The sequence below is a fragment of the Ascaphus truei genome, chromosome 11 (genome assembly GCF_040206685.1).
Source record: "Ascaphus truei isolate aAscTru1 chromosome 11, aAscTru1.hap1, whole genome shotgun sequence".
Lineage (NCBI taxonomy): Eukaryota > Metazoa > Chordata > Amphibia > Anura > Ascaphidae > Ascaphus > Ascaphus truei.
In genome coordinates, this window is record NC_134493.1 from 20,022,838 (window position 1) to 20,041,183 (window position 18,346).

At 42.5% G+C, this 18,346-nt stretch overlaps 1 protein-coding gene across 4 annotated transcripts in view; it reads right to left on the reverse strand.

Moving 5' to 3' along the window:
- Positions 1-757: 757 nt before the first annotated feature.
- Positions 758-18,346, reverse strand: part of USP7 (ubiquitin specific peptidase 7) — an 84,789-nt gene continuing 67,200 nt past the window's right edge. For 2 of the 4 annotated variants that reach the window (XM_075565325.1, XM_075565327.1), the window contains exons 19-33: positions 15,261-15,366; positions 14,592-14,666; positions 13,339-13,431; positions 13,186-13,253; positions 12,741-12,841; positions 11,956-12,109; positions 11,736-11,803; positions 11,100-11,208; positions 10,933-11,010; positions 9,997-10,097; positions 7,262-7,361; positions 6,785-6,904; positions 4,038-4,109; positions 3,292-3,382; positions 758-2,069 (exon numbers count right to left, since the gene is read on the reverse strand). In XM_075565325.1, the coding sequence (XP_075421440.1) occupies positions 1,963-2,069; positions 3,292-3,382; positions 4,038-4,109; positions 6,785-6,904; positions 7,262-7,361; positions 9,997-10,097; positions 10,933-11,010; positions 11,100-11,208; positions 11,736-11,803; positions 11,956-12,109; positions 12,741-12,841; positions 13,186-13,253; positions 13,339-13,431; positions 14,592-14,666; positions 15,261-15,366 (1,443 nt within the window). In that variant the 3' untranslated portion in view covers positions 758-1,962. The remainder of the gene's footprint in view (positions 2,070-3,291; positions 3,383-4,037; positions 4,110-6,784; positions 6,905-7,261; positions 7,362-9,996; positions 10,098-10,932; positions 11,011-11,099; positions 11,209-11,735; positions 11,804-11,955; positions 12,110-12,740; positions 12,842-13,185; positions 13,254-13,338; positions 13,432-14,591; positions 14,667-15,260; positions 15,367-18,346) is intronic. The other 2 variants (XM_075565326.1, XM_075565328.1) reach the window with 2 other exon arrangements.

Below are 18,346 nucleotides of genomic sequence, written 5' to 3' on the forward strand. Positions count from 1 at the left end.
CCTCAGCAGTAATCCTCAATCCTTTCAAATTAATTTCAGGCCGCTCTCATGCAGACTGCTTTTTCTATCACAACGGAGACCAGAGTTTGATACCCAAATGGGTTGTTCTTGTTTCTATAAATGAATGGAAAATGAGAACAAATGAAGCATTTGCTTTGCTCAACACTATTGAACCTTTATTAGGCCTTTGGGTCAGAAGAACTTGTAAAAATAATTTGGTGTGCGCACAAACGTTAATGCATCTTATGCAGTCATGCAGAACTCCACTGGTACCACAGTATTGTAGCATGGATTGTTTCATAAGGACAATAAAGAACACACAACGGCAGTTTATTCATAGGACAAGTAATAGATGGCCATGCTTCTTTAACATAACGACCATGAATGCACTTACCTTTCAGAGTTCACACTTTGCTGGGAACCATATTTTGAAAATTATCTGAACCTCAGGTTTATTTTTTTTTTTTTTTTTTAAAGGAAGCCAGAGCAACATCTAGTGTCCATATTTGACTACATACTGTGAGAAACTATTGAAATATTTGCATTAATATTTACCTCTTGGGAAAACCCTTGGTTTATTGTAACCAAGACTGTTCAGTAACACAAAGAAGAAGAAGAAGAAAAAAAAAGAGAGAAACCCAAGGAACATATCTGCAAAACCGATGAAACATTACTGCGCAAACTCTTGGTGCTGAAAGCATTGGTCAATTCTGCAGGGATAAAACTGTTCCTTAACTTTGCATATCACTCACTGAAATGACATTTTTATAGAAAATTTTATTCAACAGACAACATTTTCCAGCAAAAAGGCAATATACAGGTAGAGTTGTACACTGCTGCTACAGGAAAGGGAGAAAAAAAAAAAGACCGGGAAAGTGTAAAATTAAGTTGAATGGCTGTAATCTATTTACTGCACTCAAACTACACGCCGCTGCCTTTAGCTCCAAAATAACAACCAAAAAAAAAAACCCGGGGGGTGGTGGAGGGGAGGAGGGAGAGTGAGGGTTGGAAATAAAACTACACACAATGAATATCAACATCAGTGAAATGGACTTGCAGACTCACCCAACAATATGAACCTCCATGTGTTAATTTGTACATGTTCATTCATTAAATATACAATTTTATTTTATGTCTGTAGCTTTTGTACAAAGTTATTCTACTAAACACTAGTGAGCATGCCCTCTGTGCTCAAAGGCTGTAAATATCGATGGTGTTTTTCCATTAGCATTGTCAAATATATATTCACACACATGTGGTTGTATATATTAGATGTCTGCCAGCTTTGGATGTCTTTCTAATTTGCCAACAGGCTTGTTGTGTGCATCTTCAGCACACACCGTTCTCCAATTTATTGGTTTAGCAAAGTAGAAAGACAAAATCTAAAAGATATTGTGTGGTTGTATTTGACGATTCCCAAATAAGTGGCAACAATGTAGACAATTAAGTAGATTGCTATTTATTGACGTGAGGGGGTTGGCATTTACAAATGCACAAAGATGTAACTTGAAGTATAACTGAAGATGAAACCTATTGTGAGTGTAAACATAAGATCTACGTGCTGCAATGACGGTGGAATGACAACACCAGGGATGGCGGGCAGCCAGCCAGCCATCTTATGCCTCCTACAAAATAGTCTAAAGACAAATTGTGCCAATTTAATTTGTTCTACTAAACTCATCCCTCAGCTTGCTGACAAAAGTCTCGCATTACGGTTACCATAAAATATCTCATTGGCATTCAAGCTTTATAAAACACCTTCATTTTGCTCAAAAAGGGCAGTCAATAGATAACAGAAGCCAAACGGAACAGCCTCAACAAAATAAAATTAACATCAGCAGCAAATCCTCTTGCTGTAGACTTCAGATATAGTGCACGTGTACCAAAGTTCTAGCGTTGTTAAAAAGGTGCACACACACACACTTATTTGTCCCTTGACTTTAATAAACTTGGTTAGGCGAGTCAGTTATGGATTTTAATTGCTTTCTCAAGGTAAGTGTAGCGACTTCTCTTTGGGGCTTTATTGAAGTGATCGAGCCCTAGCCAAGGCCTGGGATGCGACATGTTACCTGAAGGGTGAGAGAAAGACAAAGGGAAAAGATTAGAACTCCAAAACACACATGTTCTTTAGCTAAATGGGTTTTACAGATGGTCCAATTTAAATGCATTTCTATATACTCATGTTACTTTTGAGATATTTTGTAATACTGTTTCTGGGCTGGTCATATTCTGTTCCCCTGATTGCATGTTAAAGTTACCAAAACACAAAAGCGCTAATATTTGCTACTCACTAAAAGCATCCAAAACTGTTTTGAAATTAAATTTGGTTAGTTTATCATCTAGCTGCTCTAAGCAGAGAATGCATTTTTTCAGCATAAAAGGAGCAGTTCCCTACATAATCTCTGCCCCTTCCCCATTTTTAACATGGGTGGGAGGCAGAGGGTCGCTGCAGATGAAACATTCATTTCAGCTCTGGGGAGCCCTGGTTACAAAGATACTTAGAAGGGTAAGCGGGAAACAAAATAGAGGTTTCAATCTACTGCACCGCGCAAGCCAATAGGAAGCCACAATGTATTGTGACGCTGGGGCTTTAAACAACCAGGAAATATGGGTGACAACTTTCCTGGAAAGATCTCGGGAACCAATGGGGGTCTCCGAGAGCCGAAAATAACTGTCCAGAGCACCTGCGTCCCACAGTTGTTGTGTTATATACTGTTAGGTACAGGGTAGTGATCCATTCATATAGATTACTATATACAGAGCTATTTATTTGTATGCCACAACCATATAACTATATACTACAGATAAATGAGCCAATTTGGGCACATCTTGCAGCACAATAAGGAGGCTTAACGCTATATCAGCCACTCCAATCAGGAGCCACTACTACCCTGACCACATTACATTAAACTTGGAGCTGCTTATGTAGGTCAATACTATTCCTACATTTGTGTATTGCTCACTATAGTACGCAGAGTGCAGTTTGTGGGTATTGTTAGTCTTTTGTCGGTTAGCTACTCCATTATTTTAATTTACCTATTTTATCCTCCATCAACAATTCATTAACGGAACAGAGTGCACACAACTGGGGTTTACACACGCGCGCACACGCAAACATTGTGTATAAGTACAGTGTAGGTACATCTGCAGTGCTACAGCATACAACTTAAAGGAACTTCTCTACACAGGAAAAACAGGTTTGATAATAGGAGGCACAGCACTGAATAAACCTATCGTAAGGAGAAAGTATATGAACTCATCACACGGATTCAAGTTGTTCGATAGACTCACCGGGCTGGGGCTCAAAGTCTTTCAAGTTCACTTCATAATCATCTTCGTTTATGTACTGGTGCCGGCCCATCATTACAATGGCAAACTTGAACTGTAATATGAAATAGAAATGATCTTTAAATGGCTTTAAATTTGCTTTAACTAAACGTGACCAAGTTAAAAGTGCCAACTGCAGTGAGGGCTTTAATTACTAAAGCACCTAAAAGGTGCAATATTGTATACCATTCTTTAAACAAAGGAGGACAGAAGACAAGTATGTGTGTTCCTACTTGTGCTATAGAGCACGGGTTCGCAAACTAAAATGGGTGTGAAATGATGACTAAAGCGCCCATCATTAAAGAACTGACTTCAAAGGGAAGACTTAACGTCAATCCTCTGACCAATCTAGACCTTCCTTGGGATAGAAACAGCAGGATAAGCCAATAAACGCAATGGGTGGAAACCAGGCAAGGAATAAAAACCAAGGACAGAAGAGTTTAATTTTCTACGGAACTGCATTCTGATGCCAACGTACACCAGAGGGCAGATAAAAATGCCACCATTTTATTTAATTGTTTAATGAAACACATTTTGGTTTCACCGCACGTATACTTTATGCAGAGCTACCACAAGGAAATGTCATGACAGAGAGGGCATATATCTGTTATTAAAAGAATAGCAGTATAAAAACCATAGCTGAAGAGTTTGGGGCAATAAAAACAACACAATTAGGGCTCATTCTGCAGTAAAGGCCATTTTATTAGTACCTTTTCAAACTCTTTTTCTTGGATCTCCAGCATTGTTTGGATGCGCTTCATCACCTCTCTGAAAGGTTCGCTCTAAAAGAACAAAACAAATGCCTGGATCGGTCTTTTGCTAATTTTCAAGTAATAGTGTGTTTTTGATAACTTTTTCATGGAGAGATTTCCTGTTTTGCCCAGCAATTTACACAAAGGACTGCACAGAGCATTACTTCATACAACATACGTACAGTACGTAAGCTGCAGAAGTCAAAACGGATCCAGGTTACAGCCTAAAAGCACCTCTGTCCCCCCACCTCCCTGATTTGTGTAGCAGCTTATTAAGGTGGTCATGGTACACTATACATATAGCCATCATTCACCCGTGGAAATAATGCTGCAGTGAGTGACAAGTTACGGCAATCCCTTAGTTTCTGGGAATTTTTAAAAATGTCACTGTTCGTTTTCTAGTTTGCATCTGATAAATTGGATAAGATTGGGGAACTGCCCAATGAAATGTATGATTAGGATGAAAAGAAAATTGATAGTTTTTATTTTTTTAAATACAGCAAATGTTTCATCAGGCAAGCATGTTTACAGTAAGACCAGTCATAGCCAACTTTAGGGACAGAAGGGGTCTAAAATACATGTATTCCCAATTAGGCGGCACGACAACCGTTTAATAAAGTGAAAGGTTTGCCAAGCTACATGCCTTCTATTGGAGATATAGAAATTGTAATGACTTTTGTTCAGAAAAAAAAGAAAGAAAATGAGTAACAAAAACCAAGTCTGCATAGAAAAATGTGTCCGGGGGGGGGGGGGGGGGAGGGGGGTGCTCCAACCGGTGATAAACTTCATCCAGTAATCAATAAATCTTAAAGGGCCCCAAATAGACTATAGCGGAGTGGGTATATTTCAAAATGGCCCGAGTCACCAATATATACCAAGATCAATGGTATTTACAGGAAGCGTAATAATGCTCAATTCACCCCACATACACCTTTATCAAGGATAAAGGACCTACCCGTCCGAAACGCGTAGGAGGATCTTTGTTCCCCTCCTGAGTGATGTTTTTACTGGCTATGTGCTGAATAAATAGGATATTACTTTTCCCCACCTGACTCCCTGTGCGCCGTTTGCTTCCTTTTTTCTCTTTGCATAGAAAAATGGAAGCAATGTTTCGCTAAAACGTACCCTCTCAAAGCAAAGTCTTCCGAGTGGCCAGCATAAGGCTGGAGATTTAAACCTGGAGTGGGACAGCTACCTTCAGTTATAATTATGTTCAGAACTGAGGGCTCCCGGAGTTGAAAATGGCAGGTTTCAGCTCTGGGGACCCCCAGGTCACCATCCTTGGGGGAAAGAAGCTGGTATGTCTGACTCGTAGTCTACACGTGAAACGCACAACATTTACAGTATAAAAGTACAAACAAAAAACAGCTTGAAAATGGTTCTCAGGTCAGTGCCATTACTAGTGAAACGTTTGTGAAAATCTGCGCAACTAATAATACTTGTGATAAAATATTATTATCCCAGTATATAAGTGATAAATATAAATACCCTTCAACCATGATAAGAAATATAAATTCAATAAATATCAGCGACATATCAAAAATACAATTTGATAAAAAACAATCAACGTAACCTTGTGTTAATACTCAAGAGTCTGCTGCTGTTCCAATCAAGATGGCTCAGCATCAAATAGAGCTAGTATAAAGAAAAACCAAACAGTGCACAACTCTCATAGTTTAGTAAATTCAATGATATTGGACACATGTGGAAAGTGGCGAGTATCGCACGTACATCAGATTAGGTCAATATATGTATTACATCAGCGGCGCGCTAACTGGGGGGCGTGGCAGTTATAGAAGTCCCGCACTCTCCTCCCCCAGGCATTTAAATTAAATGCCGGGGGACCGCGCGAGGCCTCTATAACACATCCCTTCCAGCGTTGCATCGTCCTGGATATCCTGGCATCAAATGACACCGCAGGGTCACGAGACGTCACACTACCATAGCAACGTGGCTTCACAAGACCTCGCGTGCTGCTGTATCATGGTTGTGTCTCGATGTCCACGCCCCATAGAGCAAACATCTGTGAATCCGGATGGCTCCGTTTAAGGTCAGCGCAAGTGTGGCCGGGGAGGCTCCAGCACAGGTCCAGTTGTGTACCAACAAAAGCACCCAATGTGTCTCAAGAGCGGCTGCTACCGACGTCACTAGACGTACGTCACTAGGAAGCGATTGTCGGGTTGTAATCAGTAGCAATGCACGCTAACACGGAGTACAGCTAGTACAAACAGGAGTCTTTATAGCTTTTAACTGCTATAGGAGCCTCCCGCTAACACGGAGTGCAGCTAGTACAAACAGGAGTCTTTATAGCTTATAACTGCTATAGGAGCCTCCCCGGCCATGTTTACGCTGATCAGCACCGGGTCACCGAGAGGAACGCTGATTACATATCTCTCTGGTAGAGGACCGCCGGGATACCTGTCGGATGAGGAAACCCGTCTAGAGCCATTGTGGTAACATGTATCATATACATGTAATGCATTGACCTAATCCGAAGTACGTGCGATACTCGCCACTTTTTCACATTTGTCCAATAGAATTGAATTTATTATACTAAGAGTTGTGCGCTATTTTGTTTTTCTTTATACAGTGCCATTAATAAACAGGATCCCCGCGAACCAATGAAACCAGTTCTAAAACACTAAATCCCCTCTCTGCCATGTAAACAAGTCACTTTATACAGAACTATAGATGTTGAAACATACCTGATGTATCCTTAGCAAAAATGGAATTCCAAATGTGCCAAACACTTCTTTGTGAAAATGTGCCACTGTGATTAGCATCTCATTTTCTTTCTCTATATCTACCTGGTCCTGAGGAATCTCCTGTAGAAGAATTGAAACAAACATGCATTTGTGTCATGCTCTGTACATTCACAGGCTGCTAAAAACGCTAATGTCATAATAATAATGTCGTTGGAGTTTAAAGGAAGGGATGTGACTGACTTCTGTGTCACTAAAATGTGGCAGATTTAACAGTGTCACATGTGTGACATATGAGTGTTGATGGTGGTGGGCATTATTTGTTTTAAAGAACACAAAAGCAAATCATGTCTAGTCACCATTTCTCTTTTAAATTGGTGTGTGTACTGTCTACATTTTGTATCTAAAGAAAATACTGTACCATCACAAAGCTATTCTATAAAAGGTAAGAATCCCTATAGACTGTGCATCTTTATTCACCTCTATTCGAAATGTCCGACTTGTTGCAGGAGATAAGCACTCTAACAGTTCCTCCTCCTGATGCACACCGATTATTTTGTAGCTTACAATTTCTAGCAGCCTAAATAGGGAAAAAAATGTTTTTTAAAAAAAATAAAATTTATTTAAGAAATGCCAACTGCATCAGCAACAAGATATACAATAATTAACAGAGGGGAAAAAAACACAAAACAATTAACCAGGCTATATGTGATCAAAGACTGTAGCCCCACAACTCCACAAGAGTAGCAAATGTAGTTTTCATTATGATTACACACGTGCATGTGCATAAACGTGTGTAATATTCATGATGTATAAATGTTTTTTGTGTGATTCACTTGGGAAACAAGAATAAACAGGCGACTTACAAATTAAATGGGGCAAAATTAGGTGAATCCTTGATGGAGAAGGATTTAGGAGTGCTTGTACACAGCAGGCTTAGCAATAGTGCCAAATGTCCGGCAGTAACTGCAAAGGCAAACAAGATCTTATCTTGCATTAAACAGGGTATGAATGGAAGGGAAGTAAACAATTATGTCCCTTTATAAAGCATTAGTAAGCACACACCTTAAATATGGAGTTGTTTTGGGCACCACTCCATAAAAAATGCATTAAAGAACTAGATGTGCAGAAAAGAGCCACTAAATGAATAAAAAGGAATAGAAAATCTGATTTATGAAAGGCTAGCCAATTTAGATTTGTTTACATTAGAAAAAAGGCGTCTAAGAGGGGATATAACTATAAACAAATATATTCAGGATCAATACAAGGAGCTTTCAAATGAACTATTCATCCCACGGGCAGTACAATGGACTCGGGGCCATCCCTTAAGGTTGGAGGAAAGGAAATTTCACCAGCAACAAAGGAAAGGGTTCTTTCCAGTAAGGGCAGTTAAAATGTGGAATTCATTACCCATGGAGACTGTGATGGCAGATACAATAGATATCATTTTAGAAAAGAAAGGTATTAAGGGATATGCCAAATAAGTAAACATGGGAAGGATGTTGATACAGGGAGTAATCTGATTGCCATTATTTGGAGTCAGGAAGGAATTTATTTTTCGCTTAATGAAACATCATCCAATGATGTGTCACTGGGGTTTTTGTTAGCCTTCCTCAATCAATATACTGTAAATACAAATACAGGATAAGCATATGTCTAAATTTAGCATAGGTTGCGATCTCCTGCTCTCCGACGCGCGTGCCAGACCACAGCTGAAACAGGTGAACGCACCACCAGGCGCTCCGAATCGCGCAGTGACTGGGGCCGTAGCCTTAGAGCAGCAGTGAATGACTGAGCAGGCCAATAAGAAATGCATTTTTTCCTTCCAATGTATTTAATTACCCTTAAGCATGGGTGGAAAAATCCCAGCCAGGCACCTAAAAATTGACTCCCAGCGCCTGCTCCAGGATGCTACAAGACCCGGAAGCCTTTGTGTAAAATACTAAGACATCACCCAGGGACCCGCCAATTAGTGCAGAACTTTGGTAACCACGACCCTTCCTCCCACATGGCTCTGCGATTGTAGTTCATGTCCTGCAGCAGCGGGAAGGCAGGGAACAGGCTTAACGAGCAAGTGAAACGAAGCTGCAGCTAGGGAGATTATCCAGAAGGGATTTCAAATGGCGTCAGCAATAGTCTCTTGAGACAGTGTTTGCCGGCAGGCTCAGTGTAATTACTTATACTTGAAACAGTACCTCATATTAGAAAAAAATAATAAATTAGCAGTATATTAGAATTACAGAGCTCCTAAATTCACCAATTATAGTATCTTCTCAATTTGGTGTGCTTGTACCCTTACCCAGAGAGCTCTTGGTACAAACATCACTGATGTATAAACTCTCCAGAAGCCATATACCCTTCCATGCTAATACAGCAACACAATCACCGTTTGACTGCTTTAAATCGAACAGGTATTTGTTTCAGATTGGGTATCCTATGCAGGGTCATATAATATATATTCTCAACACATTAAAATACAGCAACCGTTGTAAGTTTGTAGTCTTACAATCAGATCCCAGTGTCCCATATAGCTATACATACACAGTATACATAGCAAGATAAAGTAGATATTAGTCAGATCCTAGTCACACATACTGTGTGTACGTATTTATCCATCTACATACGTAAATATTACATTCAATATATTTATATGACAATACTGAACAAGCCATGCTAACTCCTTTCTTGATATATTAAACATACACAGATTTTTCCTGGCATAAAAACATTAATTTATAGGGATTTAATTGTGGTGCGGTCTGCATTCAATATTAAATGATAAATAGGAGGGGAGAAAATAAATAATGTATTGATTGCTTTTCTCCAGGATACAGGACTCCTGCATATTCACTACTCTATCCGTTTCACCAATGGCAATCACAGCTACAATGCAAACAAAGAACAATATACCTTTAGCGTTGAGGAATGAAAACAATCTTGTACCCAAAATACAAAATGTAACCAGCCAAACAATGTTTCCCATAAAAAGATATTTTCAAATATTTAACAATATTTGCACGCTATCATCCTAGGAGGGACCTCCTTTAAGCCAAACTACTCTACAACATGTTTTTTTTTTCCTAGCTTTACATGTAATCATTTTTGTAAAGCGAAGGCAGCTGTAACACTGCACAACACCTGGCTTTACATAACATGGTCAAATCCGGGCTGCACTGGTCTGATTTAATGAGCATTGATTTTGCAGTACCATTTACCTTAATTTACCCGACCCCTTCTCGGAGAGTTCCACAGCTTTTTTACATTCTTCTAAAAGGTCCCGCACACAACCGTGTTTGTCAGGATATAGTGTTATTTCCTATATTTAAAAAAAAAACAAAAAAAACCAAAACGTTTTAATGCATCAAATATACCAAGTTTAAAGCCGATACAGAGCAAGTATCCCAGTTTATGCTATGCGAAGTACACTCCTATGCTCCAAATACATTTGCCACCAGGGAGTTATTTCCTGAAATCAATTTTGCAAGATGTCCTAATAGTCCAATTTACTGTATATATAAATAAGTAATGTAACAAAGATATCCAAAAGGACAAAAAGTGCTCAGTCATAAGTGAGGCCTAGCGGGTCATTTAGGCACTTACAGCAAATAAAAAAAGCGAGATATTACATGAACAAATAAAAAACAATTCTGATTTGGCTTCTTCTATGAAAGTTTTATGCTGAGTTTCATATACAAAGGAAAATGGGACTTTGCATCACTGGCAATACATACATACATACAGTGTGTAAATATAATAAGAATGGTCCTAATTTATCATTTGTACGTCTCTGGGAGACTACTGTACATACTTCCGAAAAATATATTTAAGATATGCAAGTCAATGTTTAGTCTGGACATGATTCTGCAGTTTTTGCAAGCAGAGTAGCACTATGTACATCAATTAGTTCCTGAAGCAGTCTCTGCCAATCTGTAATGTGAGGGGAGCTGCTATAATCAGCCTTTTCACCTCTGGTGTGCCTTCTTCCCGCAAACCATTACAGTAAATTAAGTGTTCTGTCTTAATCCTGGAGGCATCAGCAAATCTATAGATTTGCAAATCCACTCATAGAACTCCTTTTTATGTCACAGGTTATTTTACAATGAAATACAACAAATACAGAAAGCTGGGATGAGACCAGTGGAAATACATACCTCTTCCCTAAATTGGCTATTTAGCCATATACACTTGAAGCTTCGTCTGTTTTCAAAGTCTGTGATTTTCATTTTAAGCTGAAAAGACCAGAATAGCAGATATATAAAACAGTGATATTTTTACATAAAGGCGATAAACACATATTGGGATTTAAGGGAGGACCTACCTGCTGATAGTACAGTTTCTTAGGTTGCCTGGGCTTGAAGAACTGCAGAAGATCTCTTAAAGTACCTTCATAATTATGTCTAAGAGGGTTTCCAGGTCCATCCCTGTAACTACAAATAATGCACAATGAAACATGGGATGCCATCGATGTGCAAAAGGGCTCATAATCCAATACTTTAAATAGCAAGCATGGCTAGATACAACACAGGCATTGTGGGTAAAGAATTAGTACAGGCATACCCCGGTTTAAGGACACTCACTTTAAGTACACTCGCGAGTAAGGACATAGCGCCCAATAGGCAAACGGCAGCTCACGCATGCGCCAGTCAGCACGTCCTGATCAGCAATACCGGCTCCCTACCTGTACCGAAGCTGTGCGCCAGCGGGGAGACTATAGAGCCTGTTACACATGCCTTATTTACAGCAGTTATACACGTATATGACGATTGCAGTACAGTACATGCATCGATAAGTGGGGAAAAGGGAGTGCTTCATTTTAAGTACATTTTCACTTTACATACATGCTCCGGTCCCATTGCGTACGTTAATGCGGGGTATGCCTGTATACAGTTTAAACTTTCCAGAATTTCCCAAATCTAAAGGGACTTTAAAAAAACAATATAAAAATGGACCTTACCCTTGAGATTTGAAAAACTGTAGAAGCATTGGATCAGTGTTGAGTCTTTGCGCAACAGTCTTTGCAACCTGTGGGAAGAATATAGTACAGCTGACACACTTTGTAAAACTGAATTTGCCCAGTACTGTGCAGTGTTAAGCACTACCATTAGCAGTCACCCAAACCCTTCAGTTAGAGCTGCAGATTGCTGAAGTGTTTAAAAAACAAAATAAACACACACCTGAAAGTAGTTCATTCTATTAGACAATGTTACGACAAATCCTGGATCATTAGGAATTGTTTTATCACAGAAGATTACATCAACACGGTGGTAAAGGTCTCTGAAATACTCCTTTGCAGTTGGTAATTCGCTATTATCGTTCTCTGGATCGTCTCTGCAGAAGACAACAGAATCACGTGAAGTGGCAGCAAACGCAATTATTGGCAGCTTTCTGATTGTGTTCTATTGCATCAAGTCGAACCACCATTCAGAAACATACAATGCAAGAGGACAACTTGAAGCATGTTTCAGGCTTACCATCTTACAACAAGAGACAGGGGGTGTTGTATACCATTGCCACGCTCAGTAGCACTCTGGTTGACATAAATATATATTCATCATGTGGTGGGTGTGGGAGTTTGAGCTTGCTGGGAATGTGTGTTTACCATCTTACAATTCAACTTTAAGACTGCAACCGAGGTCAACAGTGCACCAAAGCACCGCATGTTTTAAAAAGCAGCGACCTTAAATCTGGTACTTCATACCCTTATAGGGTTCATAATGTCAAGGTCAAGCCTGTATATACTTTTTACTCGCCCCAAACAATTCTTCCGGAAAGCCGTTGCCTTCAACTGCTACTTCCGGTAATATATTAAAACTCAACCAAATAGACATAAATGAAGTCACAATGCTAACATATTCACCAATCCACGATCATGTCTTCGTAACATGAATACAATGATAGATCTAACATGGAAACAGCGGTATAGCAAGGTACATAATCGCAAGCAAAAATATATACGCACTTTTGAAACACTATAATGTCACCGTCCATAAGCTCATCAAGCGCTTTATCAAGGGACACATCATAGTCTTGAATTCTCTCCGTTAAATTCGGTTTTACTTCCTGCAAATAAAGCAAATATGTTAGCGCTCAGCCAATAAATACTGAACTTCAGGTCTTTAAAAAAAACAATTACAGTACTACTGATATCTGCTATTCCATTAAAATAAGGTCTAAAAGAACATTGGTCAAATAAAGGATTCACACATTTTTGAACGGGATGTACTCACAAAGGGTGATGAGATTTAGCCCCCCAAAAAAACGAATTTTAAAAGAAATGCAAAACAAAAGTGTGCTACTTTATATTTCTGGCGCAGCAATAACCAGAAACCGGCATATGAATATCCAAGGACAACAGATGTAAAGTTAAGGGATATTCATCTCAAACATGACATTTAAACACGTACCTCATAGAGGATAAGGTTGGTCCCTTGCGCAAATCCTGCTCTCTCACACATAACCGGCAGAAGGTCACCTATTCAAAGGCAAAGAGGAAGATGTGATAACCTGACATGAATTAGTGTTTAGCGTGTTACACAGCCTAAAGTTGAAAGACTTACGTATTTTACAGGAGATTGGTGTGTAGATATGTCCACAATAATTCAAACTCCGAGTTTTTGGATCATACATCTTTAGGAACAGCATCACATCATCTGTATTTTAAACACAAGTCATAAGTCAGGCTTCATAAAAAGAGCACGGACTAACAGACTATCGCACTCAAATTGCAGGATTTTCTCCATCATTAAATGATCACATTCATACTTGAGCCATGCATACCTAATACTCAGGGTAGCTGTGCTATTTCTGCCTTGCTCCATCGTTAAATAGCAGAATGTATTTAGATGAGCAACAGAAAAAGCCACAATTGCAAGTGTCCTGCAGTAATGGGTTTGTGTCTAAAGACGGAAGTTCAAAGTATTTTAAAAGCCACACACTGAAGATTTGGCCATCGGCAAAAGCAGACCTCATTTGATCATGTGTGCCTCATTGTGACACTTGCATTATCATAGAGGGATTGAAGTACCAACACTGCTATGCACAGAACTAAAAGTGTCTGTAACTGTTACATATGCCTAGAACTTATTTTATTTTAACAGTTTATGCAATGGTCTTCATATATAATGTATAACGCTGTTCACCTAATGTAACCGTGTATTTGCAACCATGTATCTGTCTTCATAACTGTGCCCAGGACATACTTGAAAAACGAGAGGTAACTCAATGTATTACTTCCTGGTAAAACTTTTTTTTTTTATAAATAAATAACATCTATCACAGTTTATTAGCAGACTGAGGAATCTAGTTTCTAGTAGACAAGGAATACTGAAACAAACTCGTTTTGCTGGTGAAATATAGAACGTGTAAGTGTGTGCGTCAGTGGTTCTCAACCTTTGAGCATGGGCACCCCTAGGGGATTTTCTAAATCTCAAGGGAACACCTGCGAAGCCCTCACAAGCACCAAACACAGTCTTTTTACACCTTCTACATGCACCCCCCTCACTTTATATTCACCAGTATTCTCAATACACTCCACATTCACCCCATTTTCACACTTCATAAATCCCATTTGCCCACCCTCCTCCTCGCAGAGCACACCTATCCCTAATCTCAATCACTTAATCCACATTCACTCCACTTGTCTCATACGGCATACTCACCCCATACCACCTTTTTCTCACACACATACCTCTTATGCACACCACACTCGGCCCCTCTACTCGCCTACCCCTTCCCATATTCAACCAACACGCTTTCCCTCTCACCACACAAAGCCATCACATCCCCCTCCCCATTCCCATTCCCAACACACCTAAAACAGGCGTCCCACGCGGCCTGGAGGCGGGGAGGCTGCGACCTGCGTTTCCGCTCTCCCTTCTGTGCTGGGCTGAGAGAGGAGAGTAGAGGGGGTTCACAGCCTCTCAGTCTCCAGATAGCGCGTGCTGAGCAGCGGCCAGTGTTTCCCCCGGGGGGGGGGGGGGGGCCGCAGCGCCCCGGGGGAGAAACACCGGCATATGCTATAGCAATTTTATTGTATTTGACATGTTTCCACATTCTGTGGCGCGCTTGGAAATGGTTTAAATAAAAATGTCCTAGGCCAGGGGTGGTCATCTCCAGTCCTTGAGAGCCATCAACAGGTCAGGTTAAGGACATCCTTGCTTCAGCACAGCTGGCTAAATCATTATGACAGAGCCAATGACCGAGCCACATGTGCAGAAGCAGGGATACCCTGAACCACTGACCTGCTGGTGGCCCGGGAGGACTGGACTTGGTAACTCCCGTATTAGGCGCAAACAATTAGTAAACATTTTATTCTCTTTGTTTTCAGAATTTAAAGAAAATGTGCAGTTTACATTTCGCAGAGAGAAAAGCAGCGCATGCACAGCAATTACATTAGGATCTCGGTCATGGGACCTTGGTTAGGATTAAGAAGAGAGGGCGGGGGAAAAGAATATTCATAAAATTGATTGTTTAAACTTACGATCTTTGTCAAATTTGGGAAGAGTCGCCCCGCTAGCAGCCATTTCTGGATCTACCGTTTCCAAAAATATTGTCCACGGATTTTCATTGTCACAGAGCTCAATCATCTATACAAAGGAAACAGAGGCACGCTGTTATCAGTTTGTTATACAGCAAAGCTAAGAGCACAAATATATAACCACAGAGTCAAATAATGAGGAAAGCTAAATATCCAATTTAAAGGAAAGCGCTAAGGATAGAGGTAACTCAATACTCAATGTGGGTGCTGCATGAAAAAGGACCGTTCCCGGTCCAAATAGTTCAGCGTTGAAGAAAAAAAAAAAAAAAAATTTAAATCAGTGCAATAAAAGGAACAGTGAAAATATAGATATACTAGCTGAGAGCCCCGGCGTTGCCCGGGATGTTTGTGGTGTGGGTGTGGCATTTGGGTGGGGAGTGGTCCACGCGGCCCATGTGCGGTGGTAGTGCTGCTGTGGCTGTACTGATGGTGATTGTATTGGTGTGCTGATTTGGGAGGGTTTGGTGCTGATGTGGGGGTGCGGATGTGGGTGTGCCGATGGGGGAGGTGCAAAGGTGGCGATGTGTGGGTGCTGATGGTGTTGATGGGGGCTGGGAATGGTGGGGAGCCGAGAATGCCAGTGTGCTGGGGGGGCATGGGATACCGGTGTGCTGATGTGGTAGTGCTGGGGTGTGTGTGTGTATACACGTGTGTGTGTATGTGTATACACGTGTGTGTGTATGTGTATACACGTGTGTGTGTGTATACACGTGTGTATGTGTATACACGTGTGTGTGTGTATACACGTGTGTGTGTGTATACACGTGTGTGTGTGTATACACGTGTGTGTGTGTATACACGTGTGTGTGTGTATACACGTGTGTGTATACACGTGTGTGTGTATACATTGTGTGTATGTATATATTGTGTGTGTGTATACGTGTGTGTGTATACACGTGTATACATGTTTGTGTGTGTGTATACATGTTTGTGTGTATACATTGTATGTGTGTGTGTGTATAAGTGTGTGTGTGTGTGTGTGTATACACATGTTTGTGTGTGTATACACATGTGTGTGTGTATACATGTGTGTGTATACACATGTGTGTGTGTATACATGTGTGTGTGTACACATGTGTGTGTGTACACGTGTGTGTGTGTACACGTGTGTGTGTGTGTACACATGTGTGTGTGTGTGTACACATGTGTGTGTGTGTGTACACATGTGTGTGTGTGTACACATGTGTGTGTGTGTGTACACGTGTGTGTGTGTGTGTACACGTGTGTGTGTGTGTGTACACGTGTGTGTGTGTGTACACATGTGTGTGTGTGTGTACACATGTGTGTGTGTGTACATGTGTGTGTGTGTACACGTGTGTGTGTGTACACACGTGTGTGTGTATACACATGTGTGTGTGTATACACGTGTGTGTGTATACACATGTGTGTGTGTGTATACACGTGTGTGTATACACGTGTGTGTATACACGTGTGTGTATACACGTGTGTGTGTGTGTGTGTATACATGTGTGTGTGTGTGTATACATGTGTGTGTGTATACATGTGTGTGTGTGTATACATGTGTGTGTATACATGTGTGTGTGTATACATTATGTGTATGTATACCTGTGTGTATACGTGTGTGAGTGTATACGTGTGTGTGTGTATGTGTACATGTGTGTGTGTGTATGTCTCCACGTATGTGTTTGTATGTCTCCATGTGTGTGTGTATGTCTCCATGTGTGTGTGTACGTGTACATGTGTGTGAGTATACGTGTACATGTGTGTGTGTGTGTACGTGTCTACGTGTACATGTGTGTGTGTGTGTACGTGTGTGTGTGTGTGTACGTGTCTACGTGTACATGTGTGTGTGCGTGTCTACGTGTACATGTGTGTGTGTCTACGTGTACGTGCGTGTGTGTCTACGTGCGTGTGTGTGTACGTGTGTGTGTGTGTGTGTCTGTGTCCCTGTGTGTCCTTTGGCCCGTGACTCCGCCTCAGGGAAGGGGGGGGGGGTGGGGGGGGAGGGAGGTGGTGGGAAGGAGGGGGGTGGGGGGGAAGGGGAGGTGGGGGGGAGGTGGTGGGGTGGGGGGGAGGTGGTGGGGTGGGGGGGAGGTGGTGGGAAAGGGGGGGGGGTGCGGGTGCGGGGGAGGTGGTGGGAAGGGGGGGGGGTGCGGGGGAGGTGGTGGGAAGGGGGGGGAGGTGGTGGGAAGGGGGGGGGGTGCGGGGGAGGTGGTGGGAAGGGGGGGGTGGGGGGAAGGGGGGTGGAGGTGGTGAGAGGTTGTAAGGGGGGAGTGAAGGGAAGGTGAAGGTGGGGGTGGAGGGGAGGTGAAAAGGGGGGGGGGTGGAGGGGAGGTGAAGGGGGGGTGAAGGGGGGGTGGAGGGGAGGTGAAGGGGGGTGGAGGGGAGGTGAAGGGGGGGTGGAGGGGAGGTGAGGGGGGGGTGGAGGGGAGGTGAAGGGGGGGGTGGAGGGGAGGTGAAGGGGGGGGTGGAGGGGAGGTGAAGGGGGGGGGGGTGGAGGGGAGGTGGGGGGGGGGGTGAAGGGGAGGTGAAGGGGGGTGAAGGAGAGGTCGGGGGGGTGAAGGGGAGGTGGGGGGGTGAAGGGGAGGTGGGGGGGTGAAGGGGAGGTGGGGGGGGGTGAAGGGGAGGTGGGTGAAGGGGAGGTGGGGGGGGGGGTGAAGGGGAGGTGAAGGGGGGGTGGAGGCGAGGTGAGGGGGGGGGTGGAGGGGAGGGTGGAGGGGAGGTGAAGGGGGGGGGTGGAGGGGAGGTGAAGGGGAGGTGGGGGGGGGTGAAGGGGAGGTGGGGGGGGGTGAAGGGGAGGTGGGGGGGGTGAAGGGGAGGTCGGGGGGGTGAAGGGGAGGTGGGGGGGGGGGGGGTGAAGGGGAGGTGGGGGGGGGGGGGGGGTGAAGGGGGGGTGGAGGGGAGGTGAAGGGGGGGTGGAGGGGAGGTGAAGGGGGGGTGGAGGGGAGGTGAAGGGGGGGTGGAGGGAGGTGGAAGGGAAGTGGAGTGAGGGGAGGTGAGGGGTGGGTGAGGGGAGGTGAGATGAAGGGGGGTGAGGGGAGGTGAAGGGGGGTGAGGGGAGGTGAAGG